This window comes from Dunckerocampus dactyliophorus, chromosome 12 (assembly GCF_027744805.1).
Source record: "Dunckerocampus dactyliophorus isolate RoL2022-P2 chromosome 12, RoL_Ddac_1.1, whole genome shotgun sequence".
NCBI lineage: Eukaryota > Metazoa > Chordata > Actinopteri > Syngnathiformes > Syngnathidae > Dunckerocampus > Dunckerocampus dactyliophorus.
Genome location: NC_072830.1, coordinates 6420609 through 6446042, shown reverse-complemented (window position 1 = coordinate 6446042; position 25434 = coordinate 6420609). Strand labels below are relative to the sequence as shown.

Sequence of the window (25434 nt, the reverse complement as noted above, 5' to 3'; positions counted from 1 at the left end):
GAGAAAGTGAGTGTGCTATCTGTTGTTGATTGTCCAGTTCAGCATCAGAGATGATTCTGGGGTGACGGGAGGAAGCAGACACTTGTGTCGGAGTCCTGGCTCGTGTCGGGGTTCGGGCCTGAGTCGGGATTTGTTCTTCTGTTATCGCCTGTGTTTTCTGTCCTACTAGGTCCTCTGAAATCAAATGAAAGAGATACAGGGGTTAAGATAGAAATAAAAGCGAATTAAAAGTTTAAATTTGAAGTGTGGAATTATAAGAGAACCACAAAGGCCCCAAAGTTTGGTAACAAAGACAGGACAGTATAAATTTGAAAGGCATTTCCAAAATAGCAAAATGGGACTCACCAGCTTCGGAATCAGATATGAAAAATGAAAAGTCCACATCCGTATCCAGGGCCTGGGTGTTTGGAACCCCACTGACAGATGTCTCCCTGATGATGGTGATGATTCTCTCATCCACGTGTGAGGGGCCTGCACTGATTGATGGCCCACCTCCCATTTCCTCCAGATCCCTCCATTGCAGTGCAATCTTTTTTCTTTTTTACTCAGATTTTAAGTCAAACCACTTCTTTTTTACCTTTGCGGAGGTGCGTTTCTCCGTGGAAACAGCATTTATGTTTCCTGCAATGGTGCTCCATGCCGACTCTTTTTGGATGGCCTGATGACCGGTGGATACACGTGAAAATAAGGTGGTCTTGTGTTCGCTCACTCCTTGTAAAAGCACCTCTATTTCAGTAGAATTGAAGTTTTTCTTTTGTTTGTCGTCCAGCTGCTCCTCAGTCTTGCCCTTGCGCTTTGGCATCTTGGCCTCCAGCTGCCTGTTGGCGCACGGCACATTTTTTACCTTATATAGGAAATAATAGGCGGTGACCTATGCAAATTAGGGCTCACATGCACGGGCATCCCCGCTGGCATTCATCAACCTAAGAACACCGGTGCGAACGATTATCCCTACTTAACAACGTGTCGTGAATGTGGCGCAGTTTCCAACCCACGCCTTCTTAAGTACACTTCTTAAGAAGACTTTTAAGAAGATGTTTGTGAATGAGGCCCATTGATCCGGACTCAAATTTTTTCTCTCACATTACGAATGACTGCTGTTACTATACGGAGGAGCAATATAACAACAGTTTCATCAACGACGACAAGTTATCCATCATCCACATGAACAGCAGAAGCATGTATGCAAACTTTACTAACATTAAACAATATTTGAATCAATTCAAAGAACCTTTCAAAGTAATAGCAATCTCAGAAACGTGGATTCATGCCAACAAAGGAATGGGCTTCGAGCTGGAAGGATATGAAATGATGTGTGCAAATCGGAACAATTCAAACGGAGGAGGTGTGGTCGTATACGTGGACAAACATCTGAACTACAAAATAGTAAAGAATATGTCATTTGTCATTGATAACATTTTAGAATGTATAACTATTGAAATCTGCAAAGAAAAAAGCAAAAAGGTGCTAATAAGTTGTGTGTATAGAACTCCAAAGTCAAACATTGGAATGTTTGAGGATTGGATTAAGACAACGTTTACAGACATACAGTAGGTCAAAAAACTATTTTCATATGTGGAGACTTCAATATTGATCTTTTGAATCCACATAAATACAAGGAAATAGATGACGTCACAGACACAATGTATAGCTTGAGTTTACATGCTAAAATCATTAGACCAAGCAGAATAACAGACCACTGTGCCACCCTTATTGATGATATATTCACCAATGACTTTGATGATAATACTACTAGTGGCCTGCTAATTAGTGACATCAGTGACCATCTTCCAGTGTTTATAATTTACAATGAACATTATAAGAAAAGACAGGTGGCGACAAAAAAAGACTTTTCAAAAACTGCGTTCAGAGGACAGCATCCGTGCCTCCAGGAAAGGTCTAGAAGAACAAAGTTGGGAGAGGGTCTACAGTGCAAAAGATGTGGATGAAGCATATGACAACTTTCTATGTACTTACATATATGGAGCTCTATGATAAGAACTGTCCATGGCAAGAAAAGTCCAAGAAGCAAAAGAAAAACAACCAGCCATGGATGACAAAAGGACTAAAAAACGCCTGTGAGAAGAAGCATACATCATACAGGACATTCATCATTCAACAGACTAAACAAGCAGAACAAAAGCACAAGACTTACAAAAATAAGCTGACAACTATCTTGAGAGCGTGTAAGAGGGAATATTATAGTCATGTACTTGATAAGAACAAAAATAACATGAGAAACAGTTAAAAGGGTCATTAATGAGATTGTAGACCCGTTAACATATATTGGTAACTTATCGTTTCAGACTGGAAGATTTCCCAGCAAAAGGTGGTTCCAATCTTTAAAAAAGGAGACAAACATCAATTTACAAACTATCAACCAGTTTCCTTGTTACCTCAATTTTCAAAAATTATGGAGAAGCTATTTAATAACAGGTTGGACAAATGTATTCATGAGAATGAATTACTAGCAGGTAGACAATATGGTTACAGAGCCAACATTTCAACCTCTATGGCACTGATGGAAATCACTACTGCCATAGACAACAGAAGATGTGCAGCAGCTGTATTCATGGATCTGACAAAAGCCTTCGATACAATTAATCACAATATTTTAACATCAAAATTAGAAAGGTTTGGAATCAGAGAATTAGTATTGAATTGGGTTAAAAGCTACCTAGCAAAAAGGAAACAATTTGTAAAGCTAGGAGAATATACATCTGGGAGTTTATACACTATGTGTGGAGTACCCCAGGGGTCCATATTAGGACCAAAATTATTCAATTTGTATAACAATGACATTTGTAAAGTAACAAAAGATTTAAAATTGCTCTTATTTGTGGATGATACTACTGCCTTGTGTTCTGGGGAAAGCACACAAGAACTCATTAAAAAGGTCAAGGATGAAAAGGTCATATTAAAATCATGGTTTGATAGGAACAGATTATCCCTGAATTTAAGTAAAACTAAAATAATGCTATTCGGTAATAGCAGAAGGGATACGTACGACCAAATACAAATAAACGGAGTGGACATTGAAAAAGTGAAAGAATATAAGTTCCTGGGGATCATAATAGATGAAAAATGAGTTGGAAATGTCATATTAAATATGTACAACAAAAGGTGGCGAGAAATATCTCTATATTGAATAAAGCAAAATATGTGCTTGATTATAAATCACTCCACACTCTGTACTGTTCCTTAGTATTACCATATCTAATGTATTGTGTGGAGATATGGGGAAATAATTCCAAAAGCAATCTTCACTCACTCACTGTACTGCAAAAAAGATGTGTGAAGATCATTCATAATGCCAAGTATAGACAACATACAAACCCTTTATTTTTCAAATCATACATATTAAAATGAGCAGATTTACTATTCTTTCAAACCGCTAGAATGATGCATAAAGTTAATAACTTGTCACCCAAAAACCTCATAGAGTATTTTTCAATCAGAGAGGAGAAATATGATCTTAGAGGAAAATTCAACTTAAAACATTTATACGCGAGAACAACGCTGAAAAGCCACAGCATTTCCGTGTGTGGAATTAAATTATGGAATGGATTGAGTAAGGAACTCAAACAATGTACAGACATGAGCAAATTCAAAAAACAATACAAGCAGTTGGTGTTTGCTAAATACAAGGCAGAAGAGTCTTGATCATTACAATGATGTTCTGTCAGGTTCGTTTTTTGTTTTGTTTTGGGTTTTTTCTATTTTTTGTCTTCTTACTGTTATTTATTTATTATTACTCTATTATAGAATACATGAGATGGAATGCAGGAAGTGAACAACATATACAGTACTAGATGTGGAATGGATGGGGGTAGGATTAAATAAGCTTTGCTTCTTCCTACTCCTTTTGGACATGTGGAGCTGTGAAAGGATGATTCATGAGATGTATTCCATTGTAACCAAACCAAACCAAACCATTTGAAAAAAAGAAACAGCAGAAATGACAAAAACAGCTGTGATTTTATGAGAATAAAGTCTAAATATTAAGACAAAACAGTTGTATTCCAACGAGAAGTTGCAATTTTACCAGAATAAACTGGTCATATTACGAGGGAAAACAATGTCATTTTAGTAGTTTAGAGCTGAAATATTAAAGGAAAAAATTATTTTAATGTTATGAAAACAAAATTAAATTGTCATTTTTGGAAAATCAGGTTGGGAGGAAAAAGTTACATTATGGGAATAAAGTTAAAATATTATGAGAAGAAATAATAATAATGGGCTTAGACGCTCATCCCCTGACCAATCACAACAAGAGTAGTCATGGTCGGGTGAGGAGGCTGCGGAATCCAAGCATTCCGGCCAAGAGGAGAATACAGATCAACCCTGTACACAATTTAAAGATTTATGGAGTACTTTATGAAAAGAAACTTACTGTAGTGCCACCTCCGTGGTCCAATATCATTTTAAAAGCCCCTGAAAGGAGGATAGGACCCCTTGAACGATCGTTCACAAAGGAGACAAATCTGAGCAAATGATGAATTGATGACAAAAAGGCATCCAAGAGAGTCGTTTTAAAAACAATGCTTTTATTGCATCAGCTCTGAGGTTTTTGTACACGCTGTGAGTATTTACAGGCTGACTACAATGTCAAGTCTATACGTGTTGTCCATGCAAAGTGTCTACAAGTGTGTGCTTGGTTAATATACTGTAGGAGGACGTGTCAACACAAACATGTGCGTCCATGCTACTCCGGAGACACTTCCTTCCAAAAATAAAAGCTTTTCTCTACGAATGGACTCATGCAACCGTCCTGCAGGGATCGTGCACTAAGTCAAAGAGACATACGTGAGAATTGCAAATACAAAGTTCCTCTAAAAAGAAAACACCTGTGACTTTTTTTTGGTGGTTAATTTAAAAAAGAATAAAATATGCATCTTGTCAGATTAAAAAAACAAACAAACAATGGCCTTCTTGTGGTGTCCTGTACATTTTGTTCCAAATAAATACCCTACTTTAGCTTTGAAATCCTAATGGGATTGCGTATGTTGACCGTGAGCTCCACCAGAGGGCGCTGTTGCTGCTTGTCCTCTGAGCTGGCACGTACAAAACCACTAAACGCAACCAGACCGAACCAAACAGCACGTTTGAGTTTGAGTTTGAGAATGCCCGTGTGTGTGTGTGTGTGTGTATATATATATATATGTGTAAGCGCATTTATTTATACATTTATGGCTTTGTGGAAGGGTGCGCGAAGACGCCAACTTGCGGAGACGATCGATTCTTGGACCACGTGCACACGCGCCAGAAGGTGCGCACACGTTATACGCATCACAGTGTTTAGTGGAACATGTCACGTGACACAACAACACGCACAAAAGACATGTGGGCGGGGCCAGACCGCAGGTGGCTTCTTCCATCACCGTGTTTTAAGGAGGGGCAACAGGTGCACACGTGAAGGTAAAATCCTACAAAAGCTGTTTTTAAAAAAATGTTTCCTAGCTTCTTATATCCACTGTAACAAATACATTATTTAAGTACCTTCACTGTCCTCGTCTTCTGCATCTTTTGTCCATCAAACGTCTGTAGAATGAAGGACAGCTCAGACAACCAATGAGGCGCTGCAAACAACACATGCGACTATTATTTATATTATCATTAATAATTATTATTATCATAGCTTATTGATATTTAGAATATGTTAGTATGTCTATGGCTATGTCTATTCTGCTGCACCACTGTGTAGAACCATCATGTACACCTCATGTGGACATATAAACATTTCTTGATGTGGGCACGATACACGCACGCACGCACGCACGCACACACGCACACACGCAGCACAGATGGACGAGACGGGATGTTGCCGCTTGGTCTCCTCGCCAGCAACTAAACACGTTTGTCGGTGGTGGGAAGCGAAAGTCACATGATGGTGACAAATGGGAAGAATATTCATGCTGGGGGGTTGGGTTGGTGTAGCAGGCCTTGTAGCAAAGAGACCACCGTTCGATCCCCGCCTCTTGTTCGAAGCCAAAGCTCTAGTTTAAAAAAAGAAAGAAAAGAAGAATGAAATCCCAGCATTCCTTGTGCCAAAGTGGAGCATGTGTTGCCTGGACCGTGTCCGGTGTTGGACGTGTTGTGTCCTTCCACAACCGTCATGTGGTCCACATGGAGGAGACCGCTAGCTAGCCAAAGTTCTCCAGGTCCGGAATCAAGCGCTCCTTCCTGTGCATGTCCCGGTTATTGCATCAAGGAGGGGACAGAGGATTGTGGGTAATGTCAGCCCTTGAAAGTCCCTGTCAGAGTAAAGGGGGAGGAGCAGCCCCAGAGGGGGCGGGGACTCCTCATGCTGGCTTCTCAGTGACAAGGTGTCACCCAGATAGAAAAAAAAAGAGGATGTTTTCTTGATTTTAAAGCATGTCTGGGCGGCGGGGACGTGACCTCACCCACTGGCATGCATGTGCAGGTGCTGGCCGACGCCCCCCCTCACACCCCCGCCTGCTCACAGTGGGCGTGGTTACTCCATGCCGTTCCTCAGCATCTGATTGGCTGCGATGAGCATGACGCTGATGATGAAGGCCATGGCGAAGGCGCAGATGAGGCTCTTCCTCACGCACGTCTGACGGTTCTTCTTCGACGGGTGGACTAAGAGACGAAACACAAGCACACCTGTGAGGCTAGCGCTAGTTTTTACAGCGTGTCTTTGAATGCATCTCTCTGAACAATCCGTCAATGGCGGTTTTCAGCTTGAATTCTCACGTGGGGAACCTGGAAAGGAAGAGTTCAGAATGTGCGTCCTCACTTGTTAGCAAAGTTAACATTGATAGCAGGGATGTCCAAAGCTGCCGCTGCTCGTTGGGGAAAGAAACCACAGCGTGGCATAAGAGAGTTGCCAAACACAACGCTAGTCGTTTTTAACAAGGACAAAGTCGCTGGGGATCGGTAAAGTCTCCAGATCAGTTCAGAACAATGGAATGAAACGGAATGAAGGCTTATACTTCAAGATTGCAGATTCACTCATTTCACTGCCAATAAAAAGGGTATTCCGCCTCAGAGAGATCATCCAATCATCATGCAAAAGCCGAGCCTCCGGGCCAGCCCACTGTCCCGTAGACCAGTGGTCCCCAACCTTTTTTGACCCACGGACCAGCTTGTGTTCCCACAAATCTCCCGCGGACCGGGGGGTTCTTACATTATAGCGATCTTATTTATTATGTATTGTGTGAAACGAAGACATGAACAACATCTGAATGCCGACCCACCATCCACCAATTCAAGCTTGGAGTTTTTCCAGAGAGATTATTACATCGCTGTTTGACGTGTGTGGTAAAAGGCAGTGTGCTAGCATGAATTAACTTGAGACAAATGTGCACATTAGCACTCAATAGGTCATCAAAACTTACCTTTATGCATTCCCACATAGTATCATCATTTGAGATCAAATATGAGTTGAAAGAAAAGTGCTAAAAATACAGTAGTAGTCTATCTGTGCGACGAGAGAAAGTTAGCACACGCACAATGGACATGCGTCAAGTGAGACGGATGTAACAGAGAGAATCCGGCCACTTTTCAAAATAAAACATCATGGAAATTATTTCTTCTTTCTGTGCGGCCCGGTAGCAAATTACCCGCGGCCCGGGAGTTGGGGATCACTGTTCTAGAGCTTATTTAGTCAATGAAATGTACACAAGGCAGTACATATTTCACCACTTTTTTGTGTGTGGACATTTTGGGGGAAGCTGAGGGTCCCTTGCAGTCTTAGAGCAATCGCTACTTGTTGATACTAACATTAATTTCTGGGGGCTTTTTACAAAATGTATAAAAATTCACAAAAACATCAAAATGGCTCCTCAAATCCTTTGATTTTTTCAGGCTGCGGCTTACACAGGAAAAGGTTTGGACACCCCTCTTTCATACGGTGAACACTGCTCCACTTCTTTTTACACTTGTGCGCACTTAAGAATGTTAAATGTGCCATGTACACTTAACAACGCTTTTATGATGGCCACAGTTTGACCCTGTAATGAAACAGAGTCTATTTCCACTTCATTGTCTAATCTGGTCCGCAAAGGACTGTGAAGCCACCTCATCTCTCAGTGAAGTGGCTCGGAGTGCATCGCAGAGAAAGTGGATGCTCGACACACACACACACACACACACACGCACACACACACCTACACACACACACACACACAGTATTGATTTTCTCCTTAATTAGGTTTTATTGTGTGAGAGGAGCTCGGAGTGGCGCTTCTGTAATGTAATGCGATGCAATGTGATGTAATGACACGCGCAATCCAGCAGAGGGCGGCATTCTCCTCGTTTCTCACGACTTTTCACCGACTGGGCCACCAGAACGCACCATCAATGTCTACAAAACGATGATGAAGGTGTCGATGTTGTCTTCTGAGCATCACTCAGCTCTGGGCTCTCGTCAAGACCAAACTATGGTCGTCTTCAACATGTATCGTCATGATGCTGGATCAGCAGCTGTCATGTCAAACTATTGTTAAAAGTAGTAGCGAGAATTAATTAATTCATGAGACAGGAAATAAGCAAAACCAGTGATTGAAAAATACTTTATTTTAAATTTATTAAAAACAAAAGAATAGTAACTTTAAAAAGTCAAGTGAAGAAAAAAAAGTTCTGGTTATTTATTTATAGCCTTAAGTAGGATTTTCGTTTGTGTAGTTATTAATAACGATTTTTAATAAATTTGGTTATGAAAATATGCTACAGAAGATCAGATTAGAAGTTAGTGAATCACAACTTCGTGCAAGTTGCACCTTGCAAGGCTGCAGACAGGTGCGGTGATTTGGTGTGATCGGCAGGTGATCAGCGCTTTACCACCAAACTTTGTGCAATCTCGAGCTACAAGTCTGAAAAGGCAGCCGGTAAGGAACTGAAATTCTCTTTAAAAAAATATCGTTGATAACTTCTGTGGTTTGATGCGCCTGCGCTGCGCACGGCTTGACTTTTCTTTGGTTAGACGCCGCCAATAACGCGCGCCTCATCGTTTGTGAATTATTAGGAATCTGAATGAGTTGAAAGCGGGTGCTTGCTGTAACCGATTGCTTAGGATGTGAAATTCAGAATGCCGCCGATCGTTTATGGCATATATAGGCACGCGGCGGTCCATGTTTGTTTGGCTAATTGATTAATTGGTTCTGATTGGAGTCCTGCCTGGGCACGAGCAGCGTGTTTACTTAACATTAGATAAACACAGGTACAGTAATTGCCTATAGGGCAGTGATTCCCAATCAGGAGTACATGTACTCCTAGTGGTATGTGAGCAAATTGCAGGGGGTACGTGGAAACGTTTAATTTCCAAGATAAGTAAATATTGTCAGCCATTTCATATTAAGCCACACAATAAAATGGAACATGTGCGCTACAACTAGCTTCCCCAGGGAGACAATAACCTGTGGCACTGCTGTCCCAAAATCATTCTACTTTTGGGGAATTATCAATACGGACGAGTGAGGGGGTACCCGTGGTACGACAAAAAGGCTCTGGGGATGCACAAGACAAAAAAGGTTGGGAAACACTGGCTTAGGGCCCAGACATTCCCCGGGGCCCCCAAACGTCTCATATAACCTGTTTTTTTTCCTTACATTTAAAGTACAGTACATTTTACTGTTCTAGTCTTAATTCACGTGCTTAAAAGTACATCAAAATGTGTAATCTAACATGATTGTTCCAACCGCTCCTCCGGTAGCAAAACAAACTTGTTGGGGTGGTTTGGAGAAAAATGAAGTGGAGTTACCCCAGTGGAGAGGAGAAGAGACGAAGGCGAGAGGAAAACAAACCGTTTTTTTTTTGTTTTTTTTTTATCAAAACTACCTAATGTCTCAACCTTTTTCACAGTCACAATAAACGTAAACACACGACAACAGCAAGCGCCAGACGCTCTGTTGTTAGTCAGCCGCAGAGAATGCAGTACTTCTCGAGACGAAGCTGAGAGCGATGCTTCTCATCACAAGTATGTGAGTTTTAAAGTGATAAACTATATTAACTCATTCAATACCAAAGACGTATTTATACGTTTTTGTAATCCCGAACGCCCGAACCCAACAACGCATTTACACGTCCTTTTATGTTTTTTTGGACAAGAGGCAAAAAGAGGTGATGATGCAACTCTCCATTAATGCAACATTTCAGAACACTTTTAAGCCATAAAAACGGCCACAAGGTGGGGGAAGTGCATTTGATAAGAGCTCGGCAGGGATCCTTTCAATGGAGGAATCACACATGACAGGAAGGAGGAAGTGAAAGAGCGTGGAGGAGTGTAGCGTGCAGAAGGTTACGCATTGTAGGGAAATTTTAACACACGCACTTGCACACACCAATGTATCCATCATGTAAAACCATCATGTAAAAAGATGGTTTTCTCCCTTTTTGTAGTTGGGAACTGATATTTTCCTGAAACTTACCCATGTTCTACTGCTGATTACTACGGAACGGAAAAAGGAATAGAAACAAACTTTTTTTCTGATGAAAGATGAGAGTCTTTCTTTTGGTAGGTTCCATGTTTATATAGCCAGAGAACACAATATTCTGTGTTGCTTCTGCCTTGCAAAATCAGTCAAAATCGTCTAAAATGGCCGATACTGAAGGGGTTGTCTTTTGAGAAATGGCTGGGATTGAATGACATTCTTATGATGATTCACATGTTAGGTAGTAATAATCCCCCAGAAGGATTTGAAGGACTTTATAAAGCTCAGGAAATAGGTGAATGTTCTCACATTCACACTTGTTAGATGATAAACAATATTTCAAATCGTTTTTTTGTAACTAGCAGCTTGAGCTGACAGATAACTTTAACAGACTTGGAAAGCAGGAAAATTGTGGCCTAAATTACATACTCACCTTTTGTAAAAATTAAAATAAAAAAAAAAACCTTCTGTCAGTGCAAGGATGTGGAGGGCTCCGACGACTGGGTTTGCCTTGGGCTCCCAAATGACTAAATACGCCCTTGTGCTGGATCAGAACCACACCACCACGATACGTGTGACCACATTAGCAGGAATCCTGTCTTTTTATAGGAGCAGCTGGCATCCTCACCTCTCCCTCCTTCAGGTGACGCCGTGTTCCAATCAATAAATCAGCAGGTGAGCAGCGACTCTGCCCACTGGAGATTTGACGAGGAACCTCAAATATGTTCTGACAGCGCATGCACACACACATGCACGCGCGCACACACACACACACACACACTCTTACCTCCTTCAAACTCGGTCTGACAGTTTCCGGCGTTCTCCTTGAGGCTCTCTTCCTCGTTGATGATGATGTTCTCAATGTCCTTCATGGTCAGGTGGTCTCTGAAGGCGTAGAAGAGGACGTGCTTGAGCTCCTCCAGCGTGATCCTCTGCATGTCAAACTGCAGGCACACATTCACAGATTTAACTATAGCCGCTTGATTAACGTGAGAACGCTAACGTGGACCCAGTGAGGACGATGTCCTTGGGGATCGGGAGGTCGAGGTCACTGAGCTGATTGTTGCTGTACTTAATAAACTGCTTGCCCCCCCCGGCGACGTCACAGCCAGGCAGAGGGAAGGAGCAGGTGGCGTCAGATAAGAGCAAAAGTATGAAACATTTATTTCCCTGTGCCACAGCCACTGTCCTCCAGCAGCCGGCGACCTTTACGGTGCAAGATGGTGATGGAGGGGCTCTCGGGGGCAGTCAGCGTGAAGGGAGGGTTCACATCATACAAAAAACAACATTTTGGCCGTCATTAACAGCATCAGGAGTTCTGAGCTGGTGTGTAAAATGAATTCTTAACGCTGGCTGTCCATGTCCACTTGGGAGGACACGTCCCTGAGCCAAGAGGAATTAGCCGCACGTGATCGCTATCTGGGAGGAAACACTCCATTACGCTGCCTTTTTTTTTTCCTATCAGCATCACAGAGGTGAGGAGCAAAGTTATCAATAGCCAATTAGCGTCGGAGTGATTCATCATTACAGCCATTAAGCCGAGGGCCGGGCTGCTCGTTAGCCACGCGTGAGCAGGTCGATGCTTATAGGAGAGAAAGAGAGGCCTTGACGCAGCGCGAGCGCTTGTACACAAACATTCCACACACGGACGCATACAAGAGTCTGACAAACACGCTCCGTTTGTTCTAGAACTCCGATCCACATCTACATCAAACACTGTTGTCAACTGCTGCTGTAAACATGACAACCCGCTACACTCAAACAACACGACGATAATGACGCACTCAATGCTACATCCTTCTAGAACTCCATTGCCGAGTGCGCTCATAAAATCAATAAAATGCTCATATCATGGATTCAAGCTTCTGCTTTCCCTCCTTTTCAGACATGTCCAATTGTGAAAATGTGATGGTGTTCCAAATAAACTAAGCCATCATATGTAAACAAGAGCACGCTGCAAAGCTCAGATCTCTGCCAGTATAATATACCAACACAGTAATCCCTCGTTTAGCGCTGTTAATTGGTTCCAGACCTGAATGTGATAAGTGAAAGTAGGGTTCATTACTTATAAATGGAATATTTTCATAGTTAGAGCAGAGAAAACCTGTTTTCAACCTTCTAAATAAAGTTTTTAACCTTGTTAGAGCGTTCTAGACAAGACCTTTACACTCCTTTTACCCAAGATAGTAGACATAAGAGAAAATGAGACATTTAAGACATAAATAACAGGCCTCTGCAAAATTCAGAATTCAATTCAATGGATGAATTTGAATTGACTCCACCCCACGGGATGCTGGATTGAATTAGAATTACAGGAAATGGAATTGAATTCAATGCAATTCAGAGAAATTAATTCTCATCACATATTAGTTGAATTGGATACTTTTAACATACGTTTGTCTTCCAAATGGAAGTACAGACGCTAACATTACACACACTGCTTAATGTTCAATTATTTATAATTATCAATTTATTTCACTAGTGTACTCCAAACAAAATGTCCAAAATGTTTGGACAGCCATTTGAAAGACTTGGAAAGCAAGGTATTCTGGGAGATGAAGTGCTGTTCTAGCCTCCTCGCCAACAATTTCAACCTTTTTACAATTTTAATGATCTGTTTTATCTAAGTAGGTTTTCAATGTTAATTTGTGATTTAAAAAAACAAAACAAAACAATTACTATACTTAACTACTACAATAAAGTATTGTGCACATAAAGCCCATGCTGGGATAGGCTCCAGCATACATAAGAAGGATGGCTGGATGGATGTTTTAAATATGTACTGGAAAGCTTCATTGTTACATGAATTTTAATTATGCGTCATGAAGTTTTTCATGGAATTTCAATTATACTTCCTGCAATTCAGATTTGAATTGCAATTCTGCTCCCTCTTCGCAAGAATTGTATTGGAATTTAGCAGTCATTCTCAATCAATTCTGAATTTAGTACAGCCCTGATAAATGAGACTCATGCGCGTGTGTTTTGCTGTAAATGCCAGGGGAGCTGAGTGGCGGGCGGACAGGAGGTGGCGTCGGGGTTTCGGAGTTTTAGCTTAGCGTGGGTTACGGACGCGTGTTGGGGATTATTGTGCCAGCTGTGAGATCATCAGATCGAACGATCATATCTGGTGCTTGTGTGTCTCACCCACCATTACAGTAACATTACTGACACCTAGTGACCAGTGTAGAATATTACATATCATCACGTCTTTGAATGCGTCTTCTGAAAGCCTTATATTTGTATTTTTCTTCATTTAGCCATTTTTATGCTTGACAATATTCCGAATTCAACCACAAAACGGCATGATTTATTTATTTTGTTCATACATTTTCAACAAAATTCGAAGCGCAAAGTGTCAAGGGATTGCTGTACTAGCGTACGCACGAGGAACAGAGCTGTAAATAAGTTCTGCGGTTTAAAACAAAAAGAAAAACTTTAAAACAAGAACACTGTAAATAGCATTCAATGACCTTAACCTCCAGTCCTCTAGGTGGCAGGAATGCATATTGCAAAAATGTTGAGCATTTTCAAATTTATTTTTAAAATCTGCTCATCCAGACTCCTCCACTCTCTCTGATGGTAAAAGTCATTTATGACTCAAAACTCCCCCCCCCCAAAACAAACCAAATGAAGCCCACATGAGCGAGCCCTTTGGCGACAGAGGCAAGGAACTATACCTTCTAGAGAAGGAAAGACAGACGGGTGAGTCAGCTTATTGTTGGAATAAATACACGAGGAGACAAAAGGCCTGCGGTCACACACTAAAGTAAAATAAAATGCCCCACCTTCGCGCATTATCTCAAATTAAAATCATCTCTGTTGCTGCACAAATGTTACATCATCACTCTCAAGCTCCCTTTCACCTTCAACACATCACCTTGATGCGTTTAAAATGTGCTAAGATGTGATTCGCTGGTCAGGTCGTTGCCTTAACGAGCGGTTAAAGGTGTTCCTAATTAAGTCGCCCGGTGTTACAGTGGTCAACCGCGCAGTCCAGCCGTGCACATGATTGTGAAGTTGAGCAGCGCTAGCCAGTGAACCAAAAGCCCCGGTCGACCCCACTGTCCAGCGCAGCTCTCTAGGCGTCGGGGACAGAAGTTGACACAACGTACTATCACACAGCCACAATAGCCGGCAGCGTAGATTCATTAGCCAACAGAACGCAGCTACACTAGCAACTGAAGCTAAGCTAACACCAAAAAAAGAGATGTGCGTGTGATTCAAAATAAAATGCCGCTAGCTAGACGGCAGCAGCGCGGTCGGTCCATTACCATGTGTTGAGCGTGTTCTAGAATGGTGCTAGTTGATTTGCATGTGTGCTGGTGTGTCTCCATGGTGCTGCCGGAGGATTCATCAGCGCTTTGTATGCCACACTGAGCCGTGATTAAAAAGCTCTCGCCGTCCATCTTCACACGGCAGCAGGAGGTCACACGGGTCAATAACGACAATCGTCACCACGCCGGCGATTAGCGCAATAAAACCAGTGCCGGCAGTGCTTGGCTTTTTGTGGACCAAAACAAGATCAAACTGAGGCTCCAAATGTCACTAGTTATTGAAGATATACTCAAAAACGGACCTCCACCAAGGCCTAACAATCCTCAATGCAGCTGAACAGCTGAAACTGTTCCACTCCTGTCCTGAAGGTGGCAGTAATGCAATAATGGCAGTAATTTCTGCAATCATGTTTAAAATCATCCATCCATCCATTTTCTGCTGCTTATCCGGGTCCGTGTCGCAGGGGCAGCAGTCTCAGTAGGGAAGTCCGCACTTCCCGGTCCCCGAGCCACCTCTTCCTGTTTCACCAGGAGGACACCAAGGCGTTCCCAGGCCAGCTGTGAGGCATAATCCCTCCAGCGTGTCCGAGGTCTGCCCCGCGGCCTTGGGGCCTTCTCCCGGCTGGGCATGCCCGGAACACCTCACCAGGGAGGCTTTCGGACTAGACGCCCGAGCCATCTCAACTGGCTCCTCTCGATGTGAAGGAGCAGCCGCTCTACTCTGAGTAGCGTTTAAAAAAATGTCATATTTTAGGGGTCTGAACGCTCACTCAGCAGCGCCCCGTTTTAATTAGCCCCAGACACCAGTTTCACGAATCATCACAAAATTGGGTGAATATGTCTATCATGAAGGTACGCACAAAAAAGCTTCAAGAACCCATGTTCCAAAGCAAACAGGAAGTCAGCTTTTTAGCTGAAGCGGCCATTTTGGGCGAAAACCCATGGCTCGTACGTTGACGAACTAGTCTTAGGGATTTTGACCAAATGAAACTCGGAGATTTGAGACAGTTTCGCCTACGCCAGAGGATGTGGGCGGGGCACGGTGACAAACGTTGATGGTCAATATGATGATTCGCCACAAACATGAACGTTCATGGCTCCACAAGGTCAGACCTTCATCATAACTCCTTCAATCGTGGATATGATGAAGACGACACCTAGAAGCTATGCGTAGGTCTCCTCCTGAATTCGTCTCAGCACCACACAGTGGCGACAGTTGAGTGGGGGTCCCATCAACGCTGCTTGCAGCTTTTAATTTGAAATTGCATTTTGTTCATCTATGTCGTACTTAAGTGCTTGTAAAAATGTTCTTACTGCCAAGTAGGACACTTCAAAGAACAGGAGGCGGTACCTGCCAGAAGATGGTGTCTATGGTGCTTCCCAGGAAACCTTCTCTGGTTTCCGACGACAGAAGTTTGGGTCCGAGGATGGTCATGAACTCCTCAAAGTCCACCTGTCCGTCACCTGCATGATAAAACCACACATTCTTAAAAGGGATTATTCAATGAAAACACTATGAGTGTTCTACTAAACTAACAAAGTTCCTCTCCTGAACAGAACCCGAGTTCTGCTCCAAAAGGACTCAACAGACGTGAATGTGTTTTTTTTTTTTTTTATATCACTGATGCTGCGCATGAAGACTAAATATGGCTGCTGTTGTCCTCCATGTGGTTCTGGTTCTCGCACTCAGATCAGTACTGCGGCCTGGCAGCATGTGGGCGGCTCCCTGCTGAGATCCTGCTGTGCTCGCTGATCTGAGTAGCACGGATCAGAACACTTGTTAAATGTTCCTCGAACACGCCATCCTTCATTCTTTCAAAATAACAGCTGCCACAGGCCAAGGTCACATGACCGCCGGTCCACTTCCTGCGTTGCGTCATCGAGTAAGAGCACTGGTTCCGTCTGGAGCGAGAACTTTTTATGAATTATTGAAGAAAGATGCAAATGACTGTTTCCTCTCCAGTTTGGACAAGAACAGAAGCAGAATGGAGACAACACAACTTGAAGTACCGAACATTCTTGTCACGTGTTTGCGGTTCTACTCAGTAAGAAACTGTGTGTGTGTGTGCGTGTGCGTGTCCCCTCACCATCCATGTCCAGTCTCTGCATGATGATGGCCAGCTCCACCTCGCTGGGCATGTACCCCAAAGAGCGCATGGCCATTCCCAGCTCCTGCTTGGATATGAAGCCGTTCCCATCCCGATCCAGAACCTTGAAGGCCTCCCGAATCTCTGCCACACAAACAGGAAGTCAACTCGGGACACTTCCTGTCTCACACACACACGTACAAACATTTTATTTTTAAGCCAATACTGGCTATAAAAGTCTCCGGCTGTGTCTAAATTCTGGGGTTTGCAGCTTACAGGCTCTCAAAATTGGAAAGCGCGGCCGGCAAAGGTACGGCCAATAAGCCCCATCTGTCCATCAATATCCACATCCATTCATTTCCTTCCTGTGGTCTCGCATCACTTCCTTCCATTACCTTCCACCTCCCTACATTCTCCATCCATCCCCTCGATAATATCCCCCCACCTTGTCCTGCGTCACCTCCCTCCATCTTCACCAAAGCTGCAATGACTGAAAAAGGTGCACAGAGCTTTACATAAATAAGGTTGTCAGATTTGACACGTGTGTTGTGTGCTTTGAAAAGAAGGTTTTAGTAGTGCAAGCAGGAGGAGATAATACCTGAGCTACCTTAGGGTTGTAAGAGTAAATAATATGATTGAACAGGTGTTTCAAAGAAAGGTTATCTCTCTCTATCATCTTCCACCAGTCTCACATGACTGCCTGAAGTTAACAAGATCAGTTTCCAGCATTGATTACTTTCTGTCATTTTGGCTTCTTTGACCTTCTGGTCCACCTCATCTTTATGCAAATTGTTCTCAGTCTCCCACCAACAGCGCACAACATCTAGAAAAGGACTTGAACACACGCACAAAAATAAAATATGTTGTCATCCATCTCACTGAAGCTAACATGCTAATAAACACGCTCAGAGAGTGGCTGGTACTTGTATATCTGTGCAGTACAAGTGTGTGCAGCGGCTAACAGGAAGCAGCAGATAGGTGAGACATTCTCATTTGTCAGCGCTCAGTCGACCCCGCCACAACCTTTCAGCCATTTCCCCCTGATGATATCACCTTAGTGGAAGTGGAATGAGGACTTAATGCGTCGCCAGCGTATTAACACTGACGGAGCATCTCGCCCTCACTCTGCACAAGCAATTTTCCAGCTGGCGGCTTAATGTGGCACCAAGGCATTCCTACTTTTTGGTGGCAGACGCAAGTCTGTGAGTGTGCGTGACTTGCTGCAATCCGTCAGGTGAGGATGCAGGGAGTACGACGGCCATCGTGCTACCCAAGGTCGCCCCTCCCTACAGCATGCGCTGTGCATAGGACCCCACAGTCCACAGGGGGCCCCATTTTTCAAAAGGGGGCACATTCTGCTATGGGGCAAGACCAGGAAATGACAGCATCCAGCAGAGTAAGAGATGTAATGGTGTAATGGTACAGTTGCTACCTTTTAAAGCAGGGGGCAAGGGTTCAATCCCAGCCCTGGACTTTTTTTAAATTTTATTTAATCCTGTTAATTTGATATTTTGCACAAAAAATAACTGACTGAAAAGTTTGTTTCCTATTTGTATTACAGTAACTGTTGCAGTTGATTATTTATAAATAATATTTTTGTAGTTAGTGCATAGAAAACCTGTTTACGACTTTCTAAACATATTTTTTAACATTATGAGAGCCCTCTAGACATTAAATAACACTCCATACTCACCTTTACACTCATATTAGCCCATACACACTCATAATACCCCTCGTTTATCGCGGATAATTGGTTCCAGGCCCGACCGTGATAAGTGAATTTCCACAAAGTAGGATTTGTTATGTATAAATGGAATATTTTCGTACTTGGAGCATAAAAAACCTGTTTACGACCTCCTAAATACAATTTTTAACACTATTAGAGCCCTCCCCAGACATAAAGAAATAGCCCTATAGTCACTTTTACACTAATTTTCCCCAATATAGTCGATATAAAAAGAGAAAATAAGACATAATAAAGACTCACACAAGTTAGCATTGGGAGAGTTCCTTGTTTTTTTTTTGTTTTTTGTTTTTTTTTTACTTCCAGTTACTTCCTGCAGTGGCTAATGTCTCATATACTACATATCATCACAGCGTCTTTGAATGTGTCTTCTGAATGCCTTATATTTGTATTTTACTTCAGTTGGCCATTTTATGCTTAAAAATGCTTAATTTAGATAGAAATATGTCAAATTTGCTTAAATATGCATATTTCTTTTACTTTTAAAAGGACGTATTCAACCAGAAAACAGTATGATCTATTAGTTAATACATTTCAGTTCAAAGCGTGATGTGGCAAGGGACGACTGTACTCCAAAACGCGCATCTAACTAAATTCAGGCTCAAGTTAAATAGAGATGTGGTGACCACAGCTACCCCAATAGTTCAAGAAAGTAACCTTCTGATTCACACTCCAATCAGCCAAACTGCAAAAACATCCAGAGCCTTTAATCGCTCTCCTTCTCTTAATTGAACTCCTGAAATCCAAACCGTTTTGCGCCATATCCTGCTTTGTTGAGCTGCTCTTGTATGTGGTGCATGTAGTGCGGCACTGCAGTCAGTGTGTGATGATTAGTATGCAGCACATATTTCTCTCTCTGGCTTTGATGTGTTTGGTTGCTCTGCTATGTCGCTGCTTCTCGAAAATATGTTAAGTGGAACTTCACTAAAACCGTGCGGCAGACTTTTTTTTTTCCTCTCTCTCTCCCCAACAGCAAGAAGATGCTTTTGGATTTGATGAGAAGATGAACCTTCAAGCGAGTCTCCTTTATTGTTACCATTCATTCTGTGCACAGGTTAATGATATCAAACAGTATTTCATGCTGTAACTTTTGGCATTCACGTCAGAGGCTCACCATCCAGCTCCTCCACGGAGATGCTGGCCAGCACGTCGCTGTCGCTGTCCGATAGCGAGCGACTCAAGTAGTTCCCCTTGTAGAGCAAACCTGCCGTCACATGATGGAACGGCATCTTCTCCCTGATAGGAAGAAAAGACAAGGTCGTGTGATGGACATAGCCACGGGTCCGAGATCATACGTCTGCAGCCACATGCGGCAGCCGTCCCCTCAGTCATCATTTTTTAGAATATTTGGACATAAATGAAATGTTCCATTTTCCTTCGTCTTAAAAGGATATGTTACTTTTGGAGGTGTCTCGCTGCGTGGGTCATATAAAAAGGGAGCTCTTATAAACTGGATCTGGGTCTTGAAATGGCCCCCCTGCGGTCTTTACTGATTTGAGCCACAGCCTCCGGCCCCCCCACTATGTGCTTGTGTTGTGAGCTCAAACAAGAGCTTCCATAATAAAGCAAGCACAACTCATCCGCTAAATGGAAAGTCACAGTGGAAAGCTGTGCGTGTGCACACGTGCTGTGTAAGCATAACTACAGGAGGAGATCATGTGACGCTAATTTGAGAAGGAGTTGGTGGTCCTGAGAAAGGTGGGGCTCATCGCCATGGCAACAGATGAGCTGAGAAGATCACCTGATCAGAACATTTTAAAATGAAGATGACAGGTGGTCATCTGTTTACGAGTTTCCGTGGTTACCAGCATGCTCCCGTACATTACCGCAAATTCCAGTGTATAAGCCACGCCCACTAAGTTTAGAGAAAAACAGATTTGTTCATATATAAGCCGCACCGGTGTACAAGCCACACGTGTCCACGTCATAAAATGACATATTGTGACGCACACGAGTCTGTGAGGACCAGGCAGATCTTTGACAGGAGCCAATCAAAACTCACGACGAGCTCGTCAACTGATTGGAACTTGCGGGAGGTCATTACTCAATATAGCAGTCTGACTCACGGTGTCATCCATTCAAACATTAAACTCATCACACAGCAACTAAACACTCAAAAGGTAACAACGAAATATACATTACAAGTACCAACACGAGTTTAAAATAACAAACAGCAGCTATTTTAACATCTACCCATAATGCATTACTGCCAGAAGAGCAGTTCATTGGAGGACAAGCAACATAGAAAATGGATGGTGCTGTCTCTGTCTACCAGAGAAAGCCAGAGGAGGTTGGCGCACACAGCCCAGAGGGAGGCAGACGTCATTGCAGCACCCCAATGAATGCGTTACTCAGACGCCATGCTGTATGGAAAAACTTTAAAGAGTTATTGTTTTTCATTTTAACTCGAATTGCCACATGCTTATATATTTCTCAGGTGTATCTTTTGAGTGTTGAGTGTAAGTTGCTGGTAAGATGACACTGAGTCAGACGGTTATGATGTTATACTGGTACATATAATGACCTCCGGCAATTTCTCATGGGTTGACAAACTTGTGAGTGCACTGATAGCTCGTGATTGGCTCCTACCAAAGAAAGAGCTACCGTTTCCTCACTGACCTGCAAGCGGCAGAGTATTTAAACAATCAGTAGTAGTTCTGAAGTAAAGGAGATGTCATGAGATTAGAGTCTTACACCGCTGTATAAGACGCAGGGTTCAAAGTGTAAGAAAAAAGTAGCTGCTTATACTGTACACCGAAATTTACAGTAATAAAAAAATCAACGAGAGACTTATTTGTTAACTTTTTGCACTTCATTATGTCTCCCAAGCGGCAGTGCGCCAAAGAAAAGGAAAGCCATCACCATGGAAGTGAAAACAAACATCAAAATAATGTCAAAGAAATGGCTGCCCTTTTGGGTCTCAACCGCTCGAGCATCATTGAGGATAAAGATTACTGAATGCTAATGAATGCTAGGTCATGGATCCTGTGCGCTGTTACAAGATCTGGGAGAAGACTAGATTGGGACAATATTTTAAACATTTCATTCTTGTCTTCCATCTTTTTATTAATTTCATTTATGTGTTCTGTGTGAGTGACTTTGGACTCTTAGGAGTTAATTTAGGTATACTGTAAGTTCCGACTTACACCAAAACTTGACAGTCTAGTAACCCAGGGACCGCTTGGAGATACAACTGTATGGAATTCATTTCTGGCATGAAGTCATCTTGTCATAATGACGGTTTGCTCTTTACTTTATGAATATTTACTCCTCTGTGCGCCACAGGCGCCCCCGAGGAGTCGTGAAGGTGTTTTATGTCGCAAATAAAAGCATCCAAATACGACGTCGTTTAACGCCGCATGGGCCTCAACTCAGCGGAGGAATGTTGCCTGACATCCCATAATAACAAATCACTGGCTCACATGTACACACACACACACACACACACACCCATTCAACACATGTCCTCATGTGTTGCATGTTAGATTTCCCACGATGCACGGTCATCATGGTTCGAGTGACGTCTCCTGGTGTGGACGCATTGATAACATCATTTCATCATCAGCAGGGATGCTCTTAAATAAATCACACACTTGGTGACTTTCAAAAGGCTTCCAGGTGTGCACGGAATCTGCTGATGTAGGCTGGAGGATGAGCTGCAGGGACAGGCGGCCAGGATGCATAATAGAGACGTCTTACGTGACTGGATGTTCTTCTTCCTCCTCAGGATGATGCCTTTGTTTAAAAACAAGCGCAGTGTGGTCGAACGTTAATGATGTTATGTTGCGTAGTCACTATGGAGGCGACCAGCAGAGGGCGCAGTTACAACACACCCAAGGCTGCAGTAGTAATTAAAAGAGGCAGAACTCTGCCAAGGAGGTTAACAAAAATCAGTCGTACAGTGGTCATTAATTCATTCCAATACAAAACACGTTTTTGTGATTTCACATGCAGAAAGCAATTCAAAATGCAAATAAAACACATGGATGATAAATAAAAGGGATAAATGATCATTTAATGTTACTTTTACCTTCATTGAAGACGTGATTGTTGACAAAAGACATGATGTGGCAGTGAGATCAACAGGGACACCACCTTCGTGTTTTGCCATGAGTTATTTCTTGAATTCAGCAGTGTTTCTCACTTCATGTTTCTGCTTTTCTTTTGATCACGGCTGCAAAAATAACCCAAAATGGAGCCAAAGGAAGTTGCAACAATCACTAATCAATAACTTTGTCAACAATCACGTCTTCAATGAAGGTAAAAGTAACCTTAAATGGTCATTTATGTCTTTCATTCATCATAAGCATTTTAAACATTTAGAATTCTTTTATGCATGTAAAACTATAAAAAAGTGTTTCATGTTAACGTTTTTTTAACTATTTTAGTTGGCAAAGAACTACAGAGTCAACTGCTGAGGACATCATAGACGGGCGACGAAGCTGACTTCCGCTTCCCGTTTCCACATATTAGCAAGCTGCTAACAAGGACGTTTTATGATCAAGATTAAGAACCCAGTTGCACTCACGTAATGTGCTAATAACACGACAAAGAAACATGCGCTAACCGGAAAACGTACGCACACAGAGGCGAAATTTTGTCGTAAATTTTTGACGTGAACCAAAAAATATGCTAAACCGGGGCGTATGCTAACCGAGGTTCCACTGTAGTTGTGTTTGTGTGTTAGCTAGCAGGCTACTTCCATGATTCCGTGCAGGATGGATGCTTTCATTGATGAAATAGTCAAAGTAAAGTGGCGGTTACTTCAAAAACGTACTAATTTTTACACTACATTTTGGTGCAGAGTGTGTAATATTATGAGACAGCGTTAATATTACTATCTAAGTGACAACATTTAGACATGTAGAGTAGGTGTGCATCTATCAAGGTGATCCAAATGAGAATTGTTGGCCCTGTGATGGTGATACTGTATCAACACAGCAAGAAAACTCCTCACAACCACGACAGAATAATCAATCCACAAAATAAATGCAAGCTGATGCAAATGTGTCGCTTTGATCAATGGTTGTGCATGCAGGAGGAGGACAGGTGGTGATCTGAGTCGCCTTGGAGACAGGAGGAACAACAAGGGGACGCTTTTGGTCCTCACCAAGCGTTTAGCATTACTCAAAAGGGCCCTTCAACTCAACACATCAGCCAAATTTAGCAATCGTGACCTTGAGTGACCTCACATCACTTTGACATGGACGCCAGACGACAAGTCACTGAACAACAAGTCCAAGTCCAAGTCCAGTTCGTCTTTCTCTGCTGCAGCACAGACATGTGAGGACAACACTGCAGCACTTCCAATGTTTAAACACAAAGAGACACAAGGTCACAGACCAAACACCACATGGTCCACGGTCCAGACCTGAATGGTGACCTGTGAAGCTCCTGTTGACAAGGCGTCCCGCAAGACAGCAGCATTCTTACCCACAAGGCACGGGGTGCAGCTCAGCAGGACACCGCAGAGCGACAACATCACTGGCAGACGCCCCCCCGTCCCTCAGGTACGCCTTCCCCGGCAGGTCCCCGTTCGCCTCCGCCGGTCTTGCCGGTGGATGGTGCTCGGGCACTGCCGCCGCCCCCTCCTCCATCAGAACTCTGAGTCACAGCCCAGCGTCCACGCGGCTGTTTCAATTCGACGCTCCAGCCTCAACGGCAGCAACATCATCGCAGCTTCCCTCCCAGACGTTAATATTTGAGTACCCAAGCAGCAGGTACGCCGCATCCTCCTCCTCATCATCATCCTCCTCCTCCTCCTTACCCCCTCCCTCCTCATCCTCAGCACCCCCTCCCCTCCAGCAAACATTCCTCCACATGGAGAGCAACAACCAGCAGTCCCACTGGAAGACTCCAAACACAACACAGAGGGACACCCGAGAAAAAGACACATCGAGACAGACTCGAAGTAGGGAGAGACATAAGGGACACAAGGGGACAAATTACGTATGAGACTGACACAGAGAGTCAGGTGAAGACTCGAGAGACAAAATCAAGACGGAGACATTTGAGGTAACGCAACACATGACTCACGTAGACATACAGACATGTAGAAGACACTTCATGCGGAGACGACCACATTCAAGATAGAGGGACAGCGGCACATGTAGAGGGACACAAACAATACTGGGGAGGAAAGACAAGACAGGGAGACTGACTCCAAATAGACAAACTAAAGGTAAGACAAAGACACATTTGAGGTTAGACAAGGAGGCAGCCCAAAAAATAAGACACATTGGAGACACAATGAAGTCAGAGACAGAGCGGTAGAAAGACAGGCCCAGGAGACAAACAAGGAGAAGCGATAGAGAAAGATGGCGAGACAAACGCATTCCAGGTCCAGACAGTGGGAGACAAATGAAAAATGAGAAAAAGGACATGAAGTGTGTGATCCCAGTGTCCACACTGTGAAAACACGTCCTGTAGAGCGCCACCACGTGGTGGAAGATGACCGTGACGATGATTGTGTCTTTGATCTTGGTGCTTCACCATCATCACGTCAATCACCAACTCAAGAGTGGACATTGACTATGTCCAAAGTGAGTCTCGTCCAAACAACAGGTGTGATGTGAGACACAACTTACCTCGGAGGTGTTTAGGTCCACTCAGGTCTACTGGTCGCTACCGCAGTGTGGTCCACTGGAGGTCTGAGCGAGTTCTTGTGGTTCTAGTCTCAGAAGGCAGCGCAGTCTTTTGTCTTCATGTCGAATTTGGGTCACAGCGGCTGCTTTTAAAAACAAAACAAAAAAATTATGATGAATATTCCCAAACAAGAGGACGCAGAATCCCGCAGTCCTGAAAGAGTCCAACTCGTGTCAGCGTCCCTCCTCCATCTTTGCCCCTCACTGCCACATGTCCTCCGGCGACAATGTCTCTCAGCGAGGGTCCGTGCATGGGAGACGCGCGCTTGCAGGTGCCGCGCGGCGGGAAGA

General features: G+C 43.2%; 1 protein-coding gene across 3 annotated transcripts; it reads right to left on the bottom strand.

Moving 5' to 3' along the window:
* Positions 1-1803: 1803 nt before the first annotated feature.
* Positions 1804-25434, bottom strand: caln1 (calneuron 1). Of its 3 annotated transcripts, none has more exons than XM_054793980.1 (6): positions 23933-24140; positions 19614-19735; positions 16756-16899; positions 16020-16132; positions 11182-11338; positions 1804-6603 (listed from the first exon to the last, which is right to left on the bottom strand). In XM_054793980.1, exons 1-6 carry the CDS (start codon positions 24094-24096, stop codon positions 6476-6478), a joined length of 828 nt encoding a protein of 275 aa, XP_054649955.1. In that variant the 5' UTR covers positions 24097-24140; the 3' UTR covers positions 1804-6475. The 3 variants fall into 3 exon arrangements, with proteins under 3 accessions (XP_054649955.1, XP_054649956.1, XP_054649957.1); XM_054793981.1 differs by having other exon boundaries at positions 1978-5579; positions 23933-24176; XM_054793982.1 differs by lacking the exon at positions 23933-24140 and adding an exon at positions 25087-25434 and having other exon boundaries at positions 1995-6603.

Excerpts from the sequence above, each read along its gene's own strand:
- caln1 (XM_054793980.1), bottom strand. The coding sequence starts at position 24,096 with ATGGAGGAGGGGGCGGCGGCAGTGCCCGAGCACCATCCACCGGCAAGA. Across the intron at positions 11,339-16,019 it reads TAGACACCATCTTCTGGCAG|TTTGACATGCAGAGGATCAC; the intron begins GTACCGCCTCCT and ends GTGTGCCTGCAG. Across the intron at positions 6,604-11,181 it reads TCAGACCGAGTTTGAAGGAG|TCCACCCGTCGAAGAAGAAC; the intron begins GTAAGAGTGTGT and ends TTCGTCTCTTAG.